At 33.7% G+C, this 17,528-nt stretch overlaps 1 protein-coding gene and 1 long non-coding RNA gene across 3 annotated transcripts in view; one reads left to right on the top strand and one right to left on the bottom strand.

Moving 5' to 3' along the window:
- The window catches only part of LOC148172635 (uncharacterized), a 58,484-nt gene that overhangs the window by 9,112 nt on the left and 31,844 nt on the right, over window positions 1-17,528 (bottom strand). Inside the window, exon 3 of the long non-coding RNA XR_015770289.1 lies at window positions 2,537-2,617. This is a non-coding gene — a long non-coding RNA (uncharacterized LOC148172635). The remainder of the gene's footprint in view (window positions 1-2,536; window positions 2,618-17,528) is intronic.
- The window catches only part of LOC148172637 (uncharacterized), a 36,247-nt gene that overhangs the window by 5,989 nt on the left and 12,730 nt on the right, over window positions 1-17,528 (top strand). The window contains exon 1 of one of the 2 annotated variants that reach the window (XM_088039688.1): window positions 14,083-14,398. The exons of the other annotated variant lie outside the window; for it this stretch is intronic. Within the exon in view, the coding sequence (XP_087895814.1) occupies window positions 14,379-14,398 (20 nt within the window). The 5' untranslated portion in view covers window positions 14,083-14,378. Of the gene's footprint in view, window positions 1-14,082; window positions 14,399-17,528 lie in introns of those variants that run through there. 2 annotated transcript variants of the gene reach the window in all.

Raw genomic sequence — 17,528 nt, 5'->3', positions numbered from 1 at the left:
AAAATTCTAAATTAAAGATTGAGTTTATTTCACAGTTACGGAATTTGTAAAAAATCATGTACTGGAATTTCCGACATTACCTGGACGTGATAAGGATAACAATTTCAGTGGTAAAATTGATTTTCAATTGTGGTGAATAATGACAAAGATATGCAAATATTTATGTGCTTTTCTTTATTTTTACCGGAATTTAGTTATTTTCTGGTTTTTGGTGAAGGAAGTGCTCATTCCAACGGTTGGTGATGAATCTGATTCTGGTCAAAAATTTTGTTTGGACATGAAGTAAGAACCCAATACATACAATTTAGAATATAAACTCTAAAATAGAATAATCTCTATCTACGGATGTATATTTTATTTTATTTTGGTTGTAAATAAAGGAAATGTCACAACGTTGTTATATTTAATCTTAGATTTTTTGAAATTTTATCAAAAAGAATGCATTCAATTTAAAATAGTGCCACATAAATTTTATAGTTATCTATCTTATGACAAATTCACTAGACAATGTGATGATTCTGGTAAATGGTATGTAAGGAGCCATATCTATGTATTAGATGTTTGTTTATTTTGCACTTAGTTACAATTCTTTGGGGAATTATGTTTTTGATAAGAGTTTTAAAGTGGATTGCATTATACTCGCATTTTTAGTTAGTGACACATAGAATGAACTATTTTTAGTAATGTTTTAAGTCTTCTTCAATATCTCATTTTTCCTCCAGATTCATAAACATGCGTCAAAATGGGAAAAAGATGAATTAGTATTTGTATAATTTTTAATTTATTACAAGCCGTCCGATGTTCAAGACTATTGTACTCATTAATTTAAAAACTGAATTTTTAAAAGTCAAGGGCGATGTGTCAAGGTGCGATCGGCGCCTAATCCTGTGCTTACGTAAATTGATTTGGCATTCATCGGGTTATAAGTTCTAAATATCATTTTTTCAGAATTTCATTCATCTCACGTGCAGACATAAATAGTCGTCAAAAACAACAACACTTTGAGTGTTTATTATGCAATTAAAAGTGTTATAAAACAAGGAAGAACAAATAAAATAGTCGTATAAGTTTCAACATGGAATGTCATTACAAATTTACTTACAAACATGATTATTAGTTCTAATTTGACTTTTAGAGTATTTGTAAAATTTCTTTGAACAGCTTAACGCGCAAATACACATTCGATTTAGTAATTGATGTGTGCTTTGTAAATAAAACTACAATAGCAATCTTGGCAGTATTTTATAATCGCTTAATTACCCAAAGTTTGTTCTTTTCGAGATTTATACCATTTTGAGGAAAATGGACGGAAATGAGCAATTTTCCACTATGCATTGTCGGTAATAAATTCGAGCTTTTCCGAGTCTCGAAATGTGTTCATGTAGAAAAATGCGGTCAGTAGCCACATAGGGAGTAAACGTAATAAAAATTGTCACCAATAAGTTTGGTTACAAGTCTTAACAAGCTATTTTATTGCTCTCTATTTTACGGATCAGAAAGGTGTACAAAGAGTTTTTATGGGTGAGAGGGTATGTAACCAAGTCTGGGCTTGTTGACAATACACATAAAATTGGTTTTTTTTTGTACACCCGCTCATCTTCTCATTGATTATTCATGTACTGCTCAAGAGGTAACAATTCAAGCGAGGCTGTGGACGGATTAAAATCCAATAGAGAAGCTTGATATTTTTTTTATTAATCTTGGTGGAAATGTTCTCTCACCATTTGGCTCTTGAAGTTGCGTGGTGGTAAATTGCATCTGTGCGGCTCGGTTGCATTCGAGGATTACATTTGTCGTTTATCTGTTAACAGTTAACAGCATTAAAGTCGAATTTTATCGTCGTCGAGAATTACGTTGACATTTCTGCATATTAAAAAGCCGTTTCTGTATGTTATATCGAACTCGCCAATCCGCTGGCAAAGCAGTGACCATGTCTGTAATAAATTGTATAGAATATCAGTCAGTCATGTGAGGCGGATCCAGCTTCTGGTGCAACCCGACAGGTTTTCTTTTAGCATAATCCATACAACAACGTCGGAATGCAAATTGCAAACTACTCTCGAAGGCGCAAGCCATCGTGTTTTACCGCCCAATGGTATGCCACACCATCACCTCCAATTTTAATTAAAATAATTATTATGTCTGTCGTCATTTTTCTTTTATGTCTCCCAATTAAAGATGCTCTTCGAGACTTCTTCCCACCGGTTTTGGGTTAATTCGCCTTAATTCGAGCATTCTTGTTAATTTGAATAAGTGACAGCCTATTGAAATAAAATATAGGGGGCTTCCGAAAACCGGCGTCAACAACTTGCTTATTTACAGACTTGCTCTGAATTGAAATGTGTTCTGATTGCCACTGAATTTCGGCTATCTGCGGTATCTGTAATGACACTCATTCGGAGTGAAGATTGCTGACGGCCCACCCACCCGTTTGCGAACCGAAATCATGCAGAAGTAATAACAATAATTTATACTTTTATTGGTACTTACGATATGTAATAAGGTTACTAAACTGGTTTATATAAATTACTCTTACTTGTTTTATTATAATTTATTGTAATGTCCAAGCCAATTGAAAACGTGACAAGGTTCCTCCACCATTTTTTCTTTCCAGATTCTGAAACAAAGAACAATAGTTTCAAATAATGAAGACGGGATAAAGCATAAACTTATATATCAATTCAAACTGCTTAAACCTCTTGTTTGTGAAAGGAATTCACGGCGAATAATACAGTTACATAACACAACGCGTAAATCCTTCTGTTTTTACTATCACTTTTCTTCATTACGATTACGAAGCTCCATGTCTCTTCCGTCTATTGTTTCCGTTCACAAACAAGACTTTCGAAATCTACTTGACTCCTACTTCAGTACAATTTTAAGCAGCGGAAGCTCTGATAAAGTTCATCGAAAGTAATAAACAGAGCAATTTTTTGAACGAACTGATCTGAACTGGGGGGTACTGAACATGTTTGTGTGCGCCCATGTGTGTATACAAACATATTTACGGCTACAGAAGTTTTTTCTTGGAAAACGTCCTGTAGCAGTAACCTTCTAATATGAATGCTTAGACAAACACTTTTAGCGGTTTAGGAGCAGTACAGTGGACAGCCGGTGTTGTGTACTTAGCCACCATCACTGTTTGCTCTCGACATTCCTTCGTCTTTGGCCACTACGTTCATTCTCAAACGTTATCATCAAACAAAAACATCTAGATTTAGGACCGATTCCGAGCGAATGAATGAATTACATCATCTAATAAGAGCAGTTTAAATGGACTGAATGCGCTTCTGATTTTTTTATGACAATTAGCACTTGTAAGAACGTCAAAGTTGATAGGTATCTTGAGACCATTTATTTTTCATCCACTTTTTATTCCTTACACTATAGTGGAGCAATAGTACGACTGAATTATTCAAGCTCACATTATTGATTCAGAGCGAGGTAAAGTAATTCTACATGGATTAGTTTTTAGAGTTGTAAATTTTTAAAGGAACCGATAAAATCCACATTTGTAAATTTGTCCATTGGAGGGTGAGAAAAATGAGAATAAAACTAATTCTGGTGCGAGGATTGGACCTCAAACGCCGATCTGGGAGTCAGCTCAAGACAAATAATGTACAATTGTTGTTCTGACTTTACGAGAAAACTTAACTAAATGCACATTTGCAACGTTATAACGAATCACATTAGTTGTAGAAAATAAATTTCTGTCAGCCAATACCAATCCGACTGTATGGATTTTCCCCTTGTAATACGTTACACTGTTTGTTTACGTCGTTTCAGTTCGCGCAGCCATCCATCATCAACTTCTCAATACACACCTGAAAAATAGCTTCCGATAAGTCAGCACAAGTCGGAAGAAGTTGTTTGTGGCGCTCTGCATTCATAACAATGCTATCGGAAATAATGACTTTTTAAAGTTATGTAATAAAACCATTTGTTTCCTAGTCTAGACATGGCGCTTCTTTCAGCCAAGTCAATGACCACAAGATGCCGGTCACCTGAAAGTCGCAAACACCGGCCCATACTTCAATAAAGTTCGCGGGAGGCGCCACGGCGACGAGCTCGCAATTTCGGTTATACGACTTTTGTTATTTTTGCTCACTTCTAACTTGTTTCTTTCTGTACTTCGTGTCATGCTTATTCTTCCGAGCGAAGGAAAGGATAAATTTCCACTTTTCGGAGAAATCTTGTTTATTATGCTGTTATTGAAAGCACGATTTACCAGAGATATTGTTCCGAGCTTCGGATGATGTGGTTAAACCGTCATCAGTAAAACTGCCACAGCTCCTTTCAGCAGGAATGGATTGTGAAGCTGCACTGCACGATTAACCTAGATTTATAGCAAATTCATTGAAGAGAACGTTGAGCTTTACAATCTATTGGATAGGTGATTTCTCGTACAGGAGCTTTTACAGGCGGAAGCTTTATGGTTTTTTAATTGTGTTCTTCTTATTGAGTTTAAAATAATAATTTTGACTGATTAAGCGTTTAAGGTGCTTTTTTGTTTTTTAATTTTGTGCAGGTGACTGAACATCCTTTGAAAGATTAAGCTTCAAACGTAGCTTAATAGTATCAAAGCTCGTTTGAAGTTCTTGTCAAATTATAATTTTACCTGTTAGATCCCAACAGCGGTGTTAAAATTAGCCTTGATCTGATTAATCACAAATAAAACCTAATAACAATCAAAAATTAAAACTAACAATGGCTTGTATTATCTGTTAAAATCTTGATGTTATCAGCTATTATTTTATATAGTTTGTCGATCAACTTAAAAGCGGTTTTATCTCGGTCATCAATATGAATAATTATGTTGTATTGGCTAATCTTAATTAGTAGGCTTAGGTATAGTTTTTTGGAAAATACCTGCTAAAAATATCAGAATGACTTTCATTAAAGATACATATTTATTTTTACTTCAGTTGGGATTAAAAGTGAGCTTGTTTTGAACTGCCTGAATTTAGGTAAAGCCGATAATATTTTGATTAGGGATTGTTATAATTACGTTTCTAGTGAATTTATCAGAAATATAATACAAATAATAACATTTTTCTATTTCGCGTTTATAATGAAGATATTTCGATACGCGTTTGAGCGTATTTCGGTATCGTAATGGACCAATCTTGTGCCAAAATTTCCAGGAACTTATTATTTTTCTTAAGTTTGCAGCAGGCAAACCGTCAACCTGCCGTCAACGTTGTCAATTTAGATTTTGGTTTTGATAAACCGTGATAAATCGATCAATACACTATTATTTCTTGTTGTACTTGGCTTAATAATTCATCGGAGAAAAACTCTTTGGATGCAAGAGAACCATCATGATCATGATCAAGATCTTTGCTCTCTTGGCTTCCTTGCGCTACGGTAACCTCAAAACGTCACACCTGTCAAACGGACTGAAATTGGATTTGGTTACTTCGAATTTTTTTCTCGAACATTTTGCAAATGCCAACCACCCTAAAATTCCCTAGATTTCGAAATCAAGTTTTTTCGTTTAAAATAAGGCGAAATAGAAAAAATAGCGTATGATACTTGTTCATAATGCATTTTGCCGCACTTACTACTTTATGTTTATATAAAAACGTGCGTGCGGCAAAATGTTCATTATGAAACGCGTTGCATAATATACTATTTTTTGTTACGCAAGAGATATGGTACCAAATTTTTGAAAAAAAAAATTACTGGAAAAGTGGAAATTCACTTGACTTTTTACTTTCCACTTTTTGTTCAAAATTAGTTGACGAGTGAGTGGAATTACTTTTGATAAAATGGCCATCAAAGCAAATTGAAAGGCCATAATTTTCCATTATCGAATTCAGTTATGATGTGCAAATTGTAACATATTTATGATATATTTGTCAATGAATTAATCAAACATCCTAAATATGAAACAATATTCAGTATCCTAGTCAATATAAATCAGAATTTGTTATTTAATTAGTAGAAGCTTGTGAGGTTTTAGGAGTAACAAAGATCCTTCTAGAATTGGTAAACCCAATTTAGGACTTTTGAAGTTTCCATCGATGAGCATCGATGTCTAGAGTCTAATGATTATATTTTAATGACTTCGAGTGTATCGATGTCTGAGCGAAGAGCGGCTTTTCCTTGCAGAGGCTTTTTCTCAGGCCATCCTACCTCACAGACGTATAATTAAAGCTTTTTAAATCTGCTTGTATGAGTGTATATGAAATCATATCACGTACTAACACAATATCAATCAAGTTAAACGGTGCACCGTCTAACATTTGCCGTGAAAAGGTCGATTGAAATGCATTCGCCATGCCTCAAGAAATAAAATTGAAGCTCATGAATGTCGAGGCATTTCATATAATACAACCAATAAATTAGATTTATCACCTTAATTAAACTTTCAGGTCTTGAATCTTCAAAGCTCTTAGCACGCGTAAGCTCGAACTAATTTGACGGAGTTGCAGCTAAGAAGTTGTTCTCTAAAATTTCTTTGGACTGAAATTGGAAACACCTCTTTAGAGTTTTTTTGTGTTTTTAATTCCATTTGACGTTGAAACCTGCTCTGGTTCACCGTGGTGGATGTGAGTGACCGCTCTTCCCAGGTTTATCGTCGCAAGATTAGTATTTGTTTAAGGGTTTAACATCGTAGCCGTGTCGGCTTGATTATGTGCATTTCTGAAGCTAAGAACACGACTTTGCCGACTGAAGATAGTGAGCGCCTTTTGACACCCCTCACGTCATGTTTAGTTACATGATAAATGGCGTTCTCCAGACTATCCTTCAGACGTTCACTCATTTAACAAATTGTAATTAAATTCTGCCAGTCAATCCAAAATTTTAATCTTTGATGTGCGCACTTTAATTTTTCTTCCAATTTGCAGTAGCGAGTCGTGCGTGCTTAAAAATGACCCTGCCAACCCGCTCATAAAAGACAATTTGTGGAATATCGAATTACTCCATCAGACCGATGGAATTTTGGGAATTTTAGCCAATTACCACGATCAGATGTTCGAGAAATCGGGCAGTGTTTCAAGAAACGTCATTGTAGCCACCTACGCTTGACCTCAGGTCAGGTGAGTTATACACCGCAAGTTCGGCATCAGTTCTTTTGATCAAGTACAATGTTGACCGCCATCCTGAACAGCTCGTAAAACGGAGCTGTTAAAATTCGATCGACATCGCGGCTACTCATTCCGAATTCTAACTACCTCGCGAAACCTTATTATATAATAAAAACTATGCTAATGTGCCGGTTTTAACAGTCACTAGAACTATAATTTTATTTCAGTTTTATTTCTTACCAAAGCATGTAGGTACATAGAGAAATAAGAAAATTATAGTCTGTGAAATCAAATAAAAAAAATGAATAAATTAAAAAAGTGAACGCATTCGCTCCACACGTCACTTTTTCCACGAGAAAAATGGGCCTTTGGTTGAAATTGGGCAGGAACAGCCGAAAGATAAAGCAATAAAATAAATCAAGGCGTGAGAAATTAGCATTTAGGGATTTTTATTTCATTTTCCTTTTTCGGAGCTAGACGCGTTGGCACTAATTAAATTATTTATTCAAATGCATGTGAAAACGATCTATTTAATTTAATTTTACCACGTTGTCACTGAAAGTATTTGACATGGATAAACAGTGCGAGAAAAACGAAATCTTTAAAAAGTTTTGTTGACTGTCTTTATCTGTCTGTTGGTTCAATGAGAATTGTAAGCCGCCATCGATAATTTTACACCTATTCAGTAATCCGCAATTCTAATCGAGTGATTAAGACATCTTATTATCTGTCGCCTTTTGCTAATGTGTTTAGCGTATCTCATTTCAATATTGGTAATTTCCCACAACAAACAAAGAAATTATTATTGATTCAGCTGATTATCGTCTAGGTGTCATAATTGCTACAAATTTCACGACCACATGAGAACTGTCAAATATTCTACGAATAACAACAAATAAATATTTAAGGAAAACATTATAAGTTCTTTTATATCGCATTTCAACTCCAGCGCACGAAGAAAAATCTATTTTAAAAAATCTCTCAACTCGCGAAACCTTTGTCCGCAAACATCTCATCTTTTGGAAGATGAGTGTTCTATGAATTTCTAATTGTGTGTTTACAAATCATTTATCGAGTAAGACAAGCTCATGAGCGTGCATTCGGCGCAATAATTATGAACAAGGTAAAAAGGAACATACGCTGGTAGAGTGTGTCCTTTTTCGTCGCATCCACGTGTCGTATATCAACGTGCAACAGACCAACACGCGGTTCAGTTTAGATAATGAATTATCCGTGTTAAGAGGGCGGCCCTTGTTGAACTTTCATGGTGAATAAGTTTTCGAGAGAGCGTAATTGCTCGCTTAAACAAACAGGAGATCATGGCGCCGGATGGATATTTTCCGTATTTGCACTACAAATTTACAAAAACATTACACAATTTTTTCAATACTGTTTCTTCCTGCTTTATTGTTTTATGGAATGATAACTGCTAGCTCGTTTTTGGTGCAATAATGGCGCCGCGTTGCCATTTATCAGTTAAGTAAATGTACTTGCTTGGAATTCCGACTGGGAATTACGAACTTTGTCAGCAAGATTCCTTTGATGGTTCATTGTATCATTCTATTTTGTACGTAATCGGTTGAAATTTTTGCTACTTGTACACTTTGTTTCACGGTAGCGGTGTACTTGAAATCTGATTTCAAAGAAGATGACGTGCAAAACTAGAATGTGGAAGTGAATCTCAAAAATCTTTTTATCTCGACATAGGAACATCTCTCGTTTATTTCTTTCGAAATCAGCGGCTGATATTGTATTGTCAGAACTCGCAATTCTTATTAATTGTCTCTTCATAAAAAATTGCATTTTATGAGGATAGTGCCAAGAATCGGTGTTGTTCCAACTTTTACAATTAACTTATCAAATTATTGTTCAATTTATTAGTAGTTTCTACCCGTCTTCTTATTTTTATTCTTTACTTCTGCTCTGATATTTATTTTGTAACATTCGATTTTTCTCTCTTCACGTGAAGTTACTTTTATTTATTTACATTTCTTTTTTACCCCAGAGTGCTAATAGCAGGTCATCAGCATATGCTAAACATTGGTACCCTCGCAGAAAACGGTTCCATGTCGATTTTCGTCACTTTCTATCATTATCACTTTTGGTCTTATAATTGGTAGGTTCATTTGCATAACTGCTCCAAATTCTCTAACTCTCGTATTATTATTATTATTAGCAAAGTTGGTGCGGGTATCCTAGGAAATTTTATCTACCGTTTTCAGTTTATTTTCTATACCTATTGAAAATTGATAATAATTAAATTAATTACTGGATTATGGCAGCTTAATCATGTCATTGTTTATTTTCACTTTTTGTAACGTAATAATTTTTTTCCGAATAAAAGTCCAATTATTGATTTTTCCTCGGATCGATTGACGTCAATTGCGGTTTGTGGAAATATTTTTATCAAAAAAAAGGTGTAAGTAATCAAATTATTAAGGTAATGTAAATTATTGATTAATTTTTTAACAAATTTATCCAGAAAATTTCATATTTAATTTCTGATATTAGAACTAAATGGGACAACTTATTAACTTATACAGGGTGATGAAAAAAAGGGGCCCATAAGTAGAAGTATAATGTCATTTTCAGTTAAACCATCTCAGAAATCAAAGCGAAATTAATCTAAACTTATTCATTTTTACAATACGGATTTTTTTCAAAGGGAAAATCTGGCAATACTGCTCAACACTTTCTAATAAAATTTTAAGTTTAAATAGAGCTTGTATATCTTAGTAAAATAAGCACAAATTTCGTTTTGGTTTTTTATTTCGGGCTCAGGAATGAATTAACTGCAACATGATAGGGAGCATGACCGCTTTTTTTCATCAGCCTGTATAATCATAAAAATTCTGTGTGCCCAAACAAACTTTTTAGGTTTTTTTTTTAGTGCGAACACGAGTCGACTCTTATCGCATCAAGATTGTGCAACATAATAAAAATAAAAAATAAGTGACTGATTTGTGATTACATATCAATAGCAAAATACCGATGTTCGAAAAAAGTGTTGTCTTCGTCCTCCCTGTACATGTAGGTACGTTTAATTTGAACAGATTTCAGAAAATTTTGATTCATAATCATTTATCATAGCAGAAATGCTCCAAAAATGGTAAGTTCAATAAATTTTTTGCTTCGTTTATTTATATCAAATGCGTACTATTGAAATTGAACTGTATCCCATCCATTGTGAATGCCTCGAATCATTTAGATAAAAATTATCGCAATGTTTTATTACACTAATTAAATTAAATATAAATAAATCATTCAAGTGTAAAAAAACAATGACTTTTAAAACTAAACATTTTAAATCTTGTCACGTTATTTTAGTTCAAAATCATTTTATACGCTGTCAGATAATTTTTGTACTTCGATCATATTCTCTTATTTTTCGATACAAATCTGTGCAAGGGATTAATATTTGAAGTATCCATAACAAACTTTCAGGGCTTCATTCAACATGTGTTAGATTCGTGAATTCGTATCAGTTATCTTATGTTTGTTGTAATTTTGTGTTCTCACATTCTAATTTTCAATCAGGATCTCGTTAAGTCGTGAGAATTATGGTAATCAAAAATACGTAACTGCAGTCAAAGCGAGCGACATAAATTCGGCAATCCGAAATCGTGTTCCTTTTTTCACAAAATTATAGTTAAATGAAATTCAAACCATCTTTATAGCTATCCGATAAGCTCAAGTCTGTCATTAAATTCATCAATTTCCATACATTTACACCTGCTTGACCACGAAATTCCGATCGTCGGCACCAAAAAGCGAAATAATTTAACGTGTCCCATTATCCTCATTGGTACTAGCAGAATTAAATCAATTAGTCTATGTCGCGGTCATAAAATCTATTTCATTAAAGCGATGCATTGTCTTCCATCCGTGATTGGTTTGTGCAGCAACATTTAAAGGAGGAGGTGTTGCTAATTCTTGGCCACACACACTAAGACAATTAACGGCTTTTACGCTATTAATGGCGGTACACACTAAATCTATCTGAATATCAGCAGACAAAAGAATTTCCAGGCTATTATCAATGAAGATCTGTATCAGAGTTGGAGGTTTCGTGAAAAGTGAGCTCAAAATGAGGCACTGTGGGGGGTATTTAAAGCGGTGAGTACTTAAGATTTGCGTATCTTTTTAAAAATTGGTTTTTCCACGTGCTACAAAAAATTAGGTGAAATTGATAAAAAATTGGTTAGGCGCCGCGCCACAGGCTCACAAATTAATGAATCAGAACCTATGTGGATTTTCGCAGATAACCAACCATACCCAAGTTTTTTCGCAGTGTGATGATGAGAATCAACACGAATGAGCAAACAGAGAGTGCCATTGAAAAGTACGAACTTTCGATGGGGCTCAAAATTTAACAGCTTGGTGCAAATCGCCTTTGAAAATATCAGCGACACGATTATATAACAGTTATTATTTCTTAACTGTGTTTACATTGGGTCGAGGCTGATGAACCCAAGATAACGCGAATTTTCAACATTTTTCATTTTTGACGATAACAATTCTTTCCAATTCACAATACCCGTGGTAGGTAAAGACAATCATGTGAGAAAATTTAAGGTTTTTTAACAGCAGACAGTTCTATAAATCTTCGCGAAGATGTCAAGTGATAGACCACCTTGAAGAAGATGTTCTTCCAGCAGACAACGGGCAACCCGTGGAGTGACAGCTGTCGGTTCTTATGTTCTTCAATTCTCTTCGCGATTATCATGTCCCTCTTGTTCGTAAAACACTAAATTTTATGGCGAAAATGGCGAGCGCGAAGTTATACGAGACAGCTTTGTTGCCCGAAAAAGAAATAGCGACTCATGCAGTTTAATCACGACGGAAATGCACAACTCTTTTTTCTCGCCGTCGTATAACAATCATTTTGTCGAAAATCAGACTTTATCTTTGGATCTAAACGTTCCAAAGTTCGCAGGAATTACCGACTTTATCACGAAATCTAAAAATGCATGTTCCCATTTCTCGCGCTGATAAAAATAATAATAACTTTCGCATTCTTGTTCTCACCTAAATAGGCTCTTCCTATTTTTTTTATCACATTCTTTTTTCACTACCTTTAATTGCTTTTGAATGTAAACTGATAACATGATCTATATCGGTTGGCTGAGCAATAAGCAAGAATTGAATTTATTTCGTCAATAAAAAAATGACTTGTAATGTTAGACGACATTTGCGATGTTACCATCCAAAGCGCTTTGAAGATTTAGATAAATAATCGCGATCATTTTTTCGAGAGCAACTTCAAGTAGATGAAGTTTTACGTACGAAATGACGCGAATCATGAAATATTTAAACTAGTTTTCGAGTGCTACTGAATGCATAAAAAATGCAGAGATTCATGGATGCGGTGACAGACACCGATCGCATCAAGGCCGGAACTTGAATTTAGAACATGAAGAGTAGACATTAAAAATTTCGATTTGGTCGACTTTTTTATTAAAAATTAAGTGAGAAGCTCGTTATCAGTAGCCCACTTAATAAGATCATAAATTTAAAAAGGTTCATTGAAGAGGTACCAGCAGTTTACATCTAAATTAACATTAACAATTACAAGTGTTGTACATGGTAATTGGGGCCATGGGGGTTACTAGCTTAATTTAGTTAGTGATAAAATCTTATGATAGTAGATTTTGTCTAAAAAATGATTAGCTTAAAGAGTCTTAGACGAATTACTAAACTCAGCACTATCTTGGAGATATTTAAGATTAGTTTATGTGAAGTCATTAGAATGCAAAGCCAATCTATATAATGATTACACGACTTGAATGGTTTTATTATGAAGCAATGAGCGTCCGTCTTTGAATTACAAGTACAGAAACAGGTTAATATTTCTGTACGATTAATCGAATTAGTTCAAGAAAAATTTAAAAGGAACATGATGGCGATGACAACCTGTTTTGATGACTTTTTTCCTTGAAAAAATTAAGAGAACAAATTCAGGAAGTGGAAATAACCGTCTACGACCTTTATTATTCGTATTTCTACCCTTTCGTGATGGAAGTTAACACACTATAAAAGTCAATGTGGTTATCCATTAAACATTAAAATGAATGGGTCGAATGAGAGTTTTTGTGCGGTTTTATATGGAAGGCTGTAAAGCAAACTCCATTATTGCGAGTTCACTAACTGTTGGTTTTTATAATTTCAGTTTGAAATAAATACCTTATTTGAAGTTTTAAATCTAGCCATCGACGGTCCTGTTTGTACAATATTCAGACTGGAAATGAAATAAAAAAGTCATGATAATTAAATGCAAGGAAAATTTTTCAAGGGTGCTAATTTTTCCGAAATCAGGTATTCTGATTGGATTGATTGAATTATTTTGCATATTTACTAAAAATATAAACAAATCAATATTAAAGTACACACGTTTAAATCTCTCGTTTTATCGTATTTGTAGTCTATAAAACGAACATATTTTAGAATGAATTATTTTTTTTAAACAACAAAAATTGTTGGTGGACACGGATTACATGAAAAATAATTTAACCAAAGCTACAGAAATCAGAGACGAAGCCTGAAAAAATAACGACAGGAAAAGCAGCAGGATGAAAATTTATAAAGAAATCAAGTATAAAAAAAAGATTAAAAATTGTACCGAGCTGTAATCAAGATAAAGTTTTTTCTTAGCAAAATGCGAAGGTAAAGAAGATCTACGAATCTGTCGAGCTGGTGCTTTATTCGCATCAAACTGTAACTGAAGGACGCAAAAACGCTGTTGAACAATCTCATTAGTACTTTAGTTTGCAACTTTAATAGAACGAAGCATCTACAAGGCAAAAGTTTCATTTACCTGAACGAGTCAATTTTTAGACAACTTCGCTCCCAGACTGGTTTCCTTCCTAAAGCCGAAAATTCCGCCGTTTCTCGTAATTTCCATCGTAGAAAAGATAAGGTTATAGACCTCGACTCGGATTGTTGTTTTTTTAATCGCAGCTATCTCATGATCTTCCAAATCACTTAGAGAAAAGATAATTCGGAGACTTTTGCGCAACCGCTGAGAGATGGGGTAGTAGGACGGAGGATAGTGAGTGGGGAGGTAGTCGCGACCCATTGTGTTATCAGAGTTTCAGCGGTAAGCAGTGATTGTCGAGGCGAAAACTCGCTTATCCGTGCTCTCGATGTGCGCCAGACTTAACATCGACGCCTCACTGGCCGCTCACCGTCGCGACGCTCTTTCTGTGCTTTGCGAGTGACTTGTGCAATTTCGCTGATTTTTTGCAAGAGCTGATCCTGGACTGAGTGCAGTGCAGGACTTCAAAGTGATTTTAGGATGTGTTCGGGTGATGCTCAAAGCGGCACCACTCGCCTCTGACCTACTGGATGAACCCTTATGTGTATAAGTGAGTACGCAATTACGCGCCAAGACATTTTACTTATAAAGGATAACCGGATAAAGGCGCGTAATTCAAGGATCATTTTCATTTTGAACATTGCCACGAAAAATATTAATTAACAAGAAGCGTGTTTGCGCCGCTAATTTTTGAAAAAAAACAACAAAAGTACTTGTGCTGAAAATGTGCTAATTTTTAATGCAGACACAATTTATTAGAGACTCGCAAGTGAAAACTATCAGTGTTCCGGGGTCAATATTTTACTCCTGATTTTTCATTTTAATAAAGAGAAAAAATCAGAATAAAAACTTTCTAAAATTGACATAAAGCAGGAAGTTTTCGTTGCTAAATTTATTACATTATTTGAACGTAAAAGGTCATCATTTTACGGAAATAAATAAATTATTAGAAGCAGATTTATCCATCGTTATCGTAAAATATCATTAAAAATTTAATTAAAAAGTTGTTTATTTTTAACACAATAATAATTAGGAGTACATACTTTATAAAAAATCGTTTTTTTATCAAATATCAAAACCATCCAGCATAATTTTTTGTTTAGTAGGATTTTTGAAAATCTTGTTATTGAATTATTTCACCGACTAGCTGCACAATAACAATTTTATCACGATTTATGTCAAGGTATGCTTATTTTAGCGCTACTCATATTACTAAATAGCGAAAATATTATTACGTCTTTATTTATTTTGCAAATTCTCTAAATTTGAACAAAATTAATTAGAATTTCAGTGACGTATATTTGTTGTATAAATGTTCCTTTTAAAGTCATGTGTTTTTGAGCAACTTTGCCATGTTTTAATCGAAGAATTAATTGATGAGCCAACAAACTAATCTAATGTTACAGTGCCGGAAATTATAAAAAAATATCAATTGATGTGTTTATACACTATCATAAAACATTTTGTAAATATTGTCTTATGTGTTGCAAGCGAACTTTAATTTATAATTTGCGACAGTCAAAAATTGATATAAAAAGGATCTGCTAAGAAATAAAAATACTTTTTACTTAAACCATAATTTTCCAATAAAGTTTTTACTTTTATAAATAATATTGCAGGTTTGATTTATTTATCCCTTATTGTTCAAGAAAATGGTCTATACTTACGAATTTTTTTACAGTGGCGCTCGTAATTTTAAATTGCTAGGAGTTATTGCCACTCCCATGTATTGTACCTAGGTCTATATCTTATTGTCAGACCGATATAACCATTTTATCACTCTAGCACTTCAAAGTAATAAACACCAGAAAAAACATTAGAAAATTGGAATCCTGTACGTTTTATTTTGTCGCTCTTTTAGAACTTTTTGACGTCGTAGATGAGTGTAATCATTTTTTTACGGTTTTTTCCCACAATTTCCTTCTGGTAAAGCATCCTAGTTGATAATCCAAAGTCCCTCTTAATCATATTTGGAAAAAATTACATTTTTGCACGCAATTTGCAATAAAGTGAAACCGAAAAAGTCATCAATGAAAAATCCGGCACTATCGCTACTTTCTGTTATCTTTTAATTGTTTGTTTTCAATTTATTAATTTAGGACACGTCGCAACGGCTGTCTCTTTTATTCCAAGATTTATCATGAAAGGTTTCCGAACGTGTGACTCACGAAATGCGATAAGAGTTGTATTTTGCGTATCTGAAGGCGGATTAAAAAATTTATAACTCTTTTATCTGTATTAAAAATTCTTTTAGACTATTGTTATTGTTTTCTGCCACGCATTGTAGATTATAAGTGATAGTGCCGGCATTGATCGTAATCAAAATTCTGAGTGGACTAAAATTAGATTTTAAGTGGATATCGAATAATAAAACTACTGCGAAATCGATTCCGAAAATTCGACATAAAAATTAACGTCAATAAAGTCACCAAAGTTGTTGTTTATGATTCGTAACAGATAATAATCGTCGTCTGTATTTTCATTTCTTATCAATTAAACCACAATCATTTCTTCTATTATTTCCGACGGGAAGAGATATTACGCATTTCATTCCTAATATTAAGAGAAATGATGATAATGCAAAGATACTGATCAAATTTTCGGTAATTAAAAGAGAATTGGCTTTTCTAACTCATAAACGCATTATTAATTGATTTATTATAGGCAGTATTTTTTTCGTTCAATTTACAAATTACGCTCACGTGCTTGATAAAAATGAATTGACAGTTGTCCACATCAAAGGAAATTTCGGAGCTTCTTAGGTGAAAATTTAGTTGTAAAGACGACAGAAGGTGATGGTGCGAAAGTAAAAATTACCTGAAAGTATGATGCGGGTGTCTTTTTTGTGTGACACTTTTGAACGGTATTTTACAGCAGAAGTTTATGTCAAGAGAAAAGAACTAGCTAGACAATAAATTAACGCGCTGAAGAACTTGTAAAGCCAAACTCTGGAAGTCTCAGAACAGCATAAACGGAAGAATATAAATATCGTTCACAAAGAATTTATTAGTAATTTTACAAATATTATTAACATAAGTGCCCGCTGTTACTAATAGATAAATAATTCAGAAAGATTAGAAACGTGTTTTTAATAGCGGTACCCAATGATTTTCGAGTAGTTTAATCCCAATAATGCCTTGAAAATCTATAAAGAATCATTGTTTTTTACCGTGATCTGTCACTGGAAATGATTGAGTTTTATTGAAACTATTATTTGTCAAAAAAGTCGAATTTATTTGGTGAGCTATATAGAATTGTCAGAAATAAATTCTGCAATCATTAAATGCGTTCAATCATAAGAGGTGTAGATTGTTTTACTGATAGCATCTTTATCAAAATTGCGTGAATTATGTAATAAATTACATATCTGGAATTTTTATAAATTGGTGTTGTTATCAATCTCTTAACCCAATTTTGTTACCCAAATATCAGACTGAGAAGATATTTAACAATGAAGTGGCAATAACATTGCAAAATATTGACTAAAACGACATAAACAAACACTTTGAGTAAGACAGCAGATCAGAAATTGACGTACAAAATAGGCAGTCTCTAAAAAAAGATCCTGCTTCTAATTGTCTGTATCAATATTTAACGATAATTCACAAATCGATACAATTCATGGAAATCGTCAACCTTCGAACATTAAATAGGCAAATATCCCCGTACGGCTAGTAAAC

This window comes from Gnatocerus cornutus, chromosome 6, assembly GCF_029298725.1.
Source record: "Gnatocerus cornutus isolate USDA-ARS CGAHR chromosome 6, icGnaCorn1.1, whole genome shotgun sequence".
In the NCBI taxonomy this organism is placed as follows: domain Eukaryota; kingdom Metazoa; phylum Arthropoda; class Insecta; order Coleoptera; family Tenebrionidae; genus Gnatocerus; species Gnatocerus cornutus.
Note: the sequence above shows the minus strand (reverse complement) of the source record. Positions and strands in the feature narration are given on the sequence as shown.